Below are 5,000 nucleotides of genomic sequence, written 5' to 3' on the forward strand. Positions count from 1 at the left end.
TAATTCTCTCTCTCTCTTTTTCTTTTTCCTCAGAATTCCTCAACAGTGTTCGCTTAATCCTCCTCCTCCTCCTCCTCCTCCTCCTCCTCCTCTTCCTCTTCCTCTTCCTCTTCCTCCTCTTCCTCTTCCTCCTCTCCACTCAATAATTTTTTCCTCCTCCTTTCCCTCCCTCCTCTTTCCTCTCCTCCTTCTCCCTTCATTGAATTATTTTATTTCCTCTTTTTCTTCTTTTATTCCTCTTTTTTCCTTCTCTTCCTCTTCTTCCCTTCTCTTTTTTCCTTTCCCTTCTTCCCTTTCATCTTCTCTTCTTCTTCTTTTTCCTATCTTTTTCTTTTTTTCTTTATTTTTCTTTCGTCCTTTTTCTCCTCCTCCTCCTCCTCCTCCTCTTCTTCCCCTCCACCACCACATCCACAGGTCAGGTCAGGTCACATCAGGTCACGGTCACTGTATACAATTCCACGGGCTTCACTGATTGGTGGGGGCGGGAGAGAGCCTCTGAACGCTGATTGGTGGAGGGGATGAAAGCTCGAAGATGATTGGACGAGAGGATTTGCAGGATTTTGAAGCTCTCTTGTGATTGGCGGACGCGATTTCAAGGTCACCAATGAGAGCTATTTCATTATTTTTTTGGGTCATATTTTTTTCTATGAAGGAAAGGATATATAGAGAGGGGAGGAGGAGGAGGAGAGGGAGAAGGAGAAGGAGGAGAGAGTAGAAGTAGGAAAGAAAGAATTGATAGTTGAGAGGAAGAAAGGAAGAGGAGGAGGAGAAGGGAGAGAAAGGGAGAGGAAGGGAAAAAAAGGAAGAATTAACGAGGGAAAGAAGAGAGGAGGAGAGAAAGGGAAGAAGAGAATGAGATGAGGAGGAGGAAGAAGGATGAAAGAGGGGAGGAAGAGGAAGGAAAGAAGTTGGGAAGAGAGGAAGAGTGAGGGAAAAGAGGAAGGAAGAAAAAGGAAGAAGAAGGAAAGAGAAAGGAAGGAAAGAAAGAAGGAAGGAAGGGAGGAAAGAATATCGTTTTTCAGGTGGCCCTCCTCCTCCTCCTCCTCCTCCTCCTCCTCCTCCTCCTCCTCCTCTTCCTCCTCCTCCTCCTCCTCCTAAGGTGTGCCCAGGAAATGAGGAAAATGAGGAAGACTTAGGAGGGGCAAGGGCAGGAAATGGCTTTGATGGAGAACTCTTCCTCCTCCTCCTCCTCCTCCTCCTCCTCCTCCTCCTCCTCCTTCTCCTCCTTCTCCTCCTTCCTCCTTCACTTCCTTCCTTCCTTTAATTACCTTATCTCTTCTTCTCCCTTTCTTCTCTCCTCCTTCTCTTTCTTATAATTAACCGCCTTCCTCCTCCTCCTCTTCTTCTTCCTCCTCCTCCTCCTCCTCCTCTTCTCCCCTCCAAGGAAGAACAGGTGATCATGTGTTAAATGATAGTAATAAAAATTGAGATGAGTTTGCCCTCCTCCTCCTCCTCCTCCTCCTCCTCCTCCTCCTCTTCCTCCTCCTCCTCTTCGGTCTTTCTGCTTTCACATTTTCTTTCATATTTTTTTACTACTACTACTACTACTACTACTACTACTACTACTATTACTACTACGAACCACGCTACAGCACACTCTCTCTCTCTCTCTCTCCCTTTTTCCCTTATCTCTCCCTTCCCCTTCCTCTAATTCTCCCTATCTCCCTCTTTTCTTCCCTCGTCCTCCCCTTATCTTCCCCTCTTCTATCCTCTTCCTCTCTCAATCCCCTCTTTCTTCCTTCCTTCCAATCTATCTATCTATCTATCATTGTATCTATGTATCTACCAAATTACCTGTCTTTCTTTCTACATCCTTCTCTACTTGTCTACCTCTCTATCTACCTCTCTATCTACCTCTCGCGCCCTTCCTCACCTCCGTGCATCGATGGGTATATGTTGAAGGAACCGTCGTGCACCCAGGAGGTCACGGTCACGTAATCCTGCACGAAGAGCGGCACGGCGCACCTGAGGACGGCCGTGTTCCCCGTCATCACCACCTGGTCGTACACCTGGACCTCGTAGTGACCCACCACCACTGAAAGGGAAAGTGGAGGAGGTTACGTGGGTGAAGGGAAAGTTAGGTTTTATTTCTGCACTTTGCTTGTTCCTACTGTTAGTATTTTAGGGTTAGGGGTTAGGTTAGGTTCGGGTGGGTTAGGATGGGTTAGGTTAGGTTAGGTTAGGTAAATGGGTTTATCTGGGGTTAGTGTACGTGTTAGATGGGTGACCGTGTCCTTAACCTAAAAACAAAACAAAAAAAACACGAATTCTAACACACACACACACACACACACAGGTGATTAACACACAGTACAGGTGACGTAATCAAAGGTAGTCAATAAGCAGGTGAAGGCGTCGGTCAATTAGGTCTACCTGCGCGCTAATGGGCCAGGTGAGGAGTGGGGAAATGAAGGTGATTGGCCGTGATTGGAAGGCAGCTGTGTAGGTTATTAATTAGGCACGTACTCAGGTGTGTGCGATCGCGCTAATTAACCTTTTAAACTCACCTGTAAACAATGAGGGAAAGTTTTTTGGACGCGTGACGATTGTTATGGAAAGTGTGAGAGTGGAAGTAGTGATGGAAATGAGAGAAAGTGGAATAAAAGGAGGGAAAAGTGGAAATAAAGAGGAAAAAGTGGAAATAATTAAAATGATGAAGAAGAGGAAATAATGACAAAAAGTGGAAATAAAGAGGAAAAAGTGAAAATAATGATAAAAGTGGAAATAATGAGGTAAAAGTGGAAATAATGATAAAAGTGGAAATAATGAGGTAAAAGTGAAAATAATGATAAAAGTGGAAATAATGAGGTAAAAGTGGAAATAATGATAAAAGTGGAAATAATGAGGTAAAAGTGGAAATAATGATAAAAGTGGAATAAAAAGAGGGAAAAGTGGAAATAATGACAAAAAGTGGAATAAAAAGAGGGAAAAGTGGAAATAATGACAAAAAGTGGAAATAAAGAGGAAAAAGTGGAAATAATGATGAAAATGATGAAAAAGTGGATATAAAAACAGGAAAAAGGTGGAAATAATGATAAAAAGTGGAAATAAAAAAAGGAAAAGAGGAAAAATTATAAAGAAAATCGGAAACAAAAAATAGGAAGAGGAAATAATGATAAAAACGATGAAAAGTGGAAATGAAAAAAGGAAAAAAGTGGAAAAATGAAAAAAATATATATAAAAAAGATAGAAATAAAAATGGAAAAATATAAATAAAAATAATAAAATGTAGAAAGATTAATGTCAAAAAAAAGGGATCAAGACATACGAGAGTAAACAATAACTAGTAAACAAACAAACAAACAAACAAACAAACACGGCGCACATAAACAAAGGATGACATTCACAAAGAGGAGACGTTTTGTTTTTGTTGTTTTTTCCTTTTTGTTGTTTCCTCTACTCTTTCAACTCCTCCTCCTCCTCCTCCTCCTCCTCCTCCTCCTCCTCCTCCTCCAGGTCAGAAGGGACACACAGGTCAGTCCCTTGTGGAAGAGGAGGAGGAGGAGGAGGAGGAGGAGGAACCTTCCTTTCTCTTTTTTTCCCTTGAGACGAAATCTTCAAAGGACGCGTGTGTGTGGGTGTGTGTGTGTGTGTGTGTGTGTGTAAACACACACACACACACACACACACACACACACACACACACACACACACACACTTGATCTAATATTTTTTTTCAGGTTAACTTTTTTCTTTTTTTTCTATTTATTTCTTTACATTATTTACTTATTCATTTTATTTCATTTTTTACATTCTCTTTTTACATTCTATTCCTTTTAACATTTATTTTTATGCCTCTTTTATCATTTATTCTTTTCCTTTTATTCTGTTCATGTTTTCTTTTTTCTATTTTTTTTTCTTATTCCTTCTTCGTTTAATTCTCCTTTCTTTTTTTTTTTTTACTTCGCGTCTATTCCATTTTTTCCCTCTTTCTCTATTCCCTTCTTTCTTCTCTTCCTCCCATTCTCCCCTCATTCATTTATATCTCCATTATTTTTCCATTATTCCTCCTTTATTTACTTTGCTTCCACTTTTTCCTCCTTTCTCTTCTTTCTTTTCTTCCTCTCATTCCTTTATTTCTCTTGCCTTTACTTTCCTCCAATTACTTCTTCCTCCATCTATTTCTCCTCCATTTATCTATCCTTTTTCCCTTATTCCTTCTACCTATTCCATCATTCTTACTGTTAATTAGTCTACACCTGACCCCCACACACCTGTCCCCTCACACCTGCCATTCTTGTCATCATTTCCACCTTTTCATCATTTTTGTCATTATCTTTTACCTGTCGACCCTCCCCCTACACCTGTCCCCCTCACACCTGTTCCCGTTCACACCTGGCATTCCTTACCTGCCCGTAGCTGAGTGGGCGTGGCCAGGAGCGTCCCAGCAGGTGAGGAGGCCCGGCAGGTGTAGGTCTGGTCGTGAACCTGCTCCTCGTAGCGCTGGGAAGGAAACGGCGGGAAGATGAGGGAGCCGTTCACCGCGATCTCCCTCAGTCCCTCCACCTGGGGAAGAGAAAGGGGGGGGGGGGGGATTAGTATGGGGAATGATAAGGGGGAAGTTAGTAGGGGGAAGATAAGGAGGGGAGGTTAGTTGGGGAGGGAGTTAGCTATTTCATCCACCCAGTCAGTCAGTCAGTCAGTCAACAAGTCAGTCAGTCACCCATTCAGTAATCCATTCAGTCAGTCATCTAGTCAGTTAGTTAGTCAGTCAGTCAGTCACCCAGCCAGCTAGTCAGTCATTCACCCAGTCAGGGAGTCATCCAGTCAGTCAGTGAGTCAGTTACCAAGTCAGTCAGTCACCCAGTCAGGTTGTTAGTCACCCAGCCAGCTAGTCAGCATTCAAGTCCTTCAGGAGTCCACCAGTCAGCCAGTCAGCCAGTCAGTTAGTCAATCCACCAGTAATCCATCTATTTATAAGCTTTATCTCATCCACCTATCCACTTCTCCCCACAACCGCCGCCAACCCCCAACCCCTCATCCACCTTTCCACTCATTCC

At 42.8% G+C, this 5,000-nt stretch overlaps 1 protein-coding gene across 4 annotated transcripts in view; it reads right to left on the reverse strand.

The window, feature by feature from the left end:
* Positions 1–5,000, reverse strand: part of LOC127005246 (cell adhesion molecule Dscam2-like) — a 137,945-nt gene that overhangs the window by 67,883 nt on the left and 65,062 nt on the right. For all 4 annotated transcript variants that reach the window (XM_050874013.1, XM_050874015.1, XM_050874016.1 and 1 more), the window contains 2 exons: positions 4,350–4,506; positions 1,874–2,035 (listed from right to left, as the gene is read on the reverse strand). In XM_050874013.1, the coding sequence (XP_050729970.1) occupies positions 1,874–2,035; positions 4,350–4,506 (319 nt within the window). The remainder of the gene's footprint in view (positions 1–1,873; positions 2,036–4,349; positions 4,507–5,000) is intronic.

Source organism: Eriocheir sinensis, chromosome 29, assembly GCF_024679095.1.
Source record: "Eriocheir sinensis breed Jianghai 21 chromosome 29, ASM2467909v1, whole genome shotgun sequence".
Lineage (NCBI taxonomy): Eukaryota > Metazoa > Arthropoda > Malacostraca > Decapoda > Varunidae > Eriocheir > Eriocheir sinensis.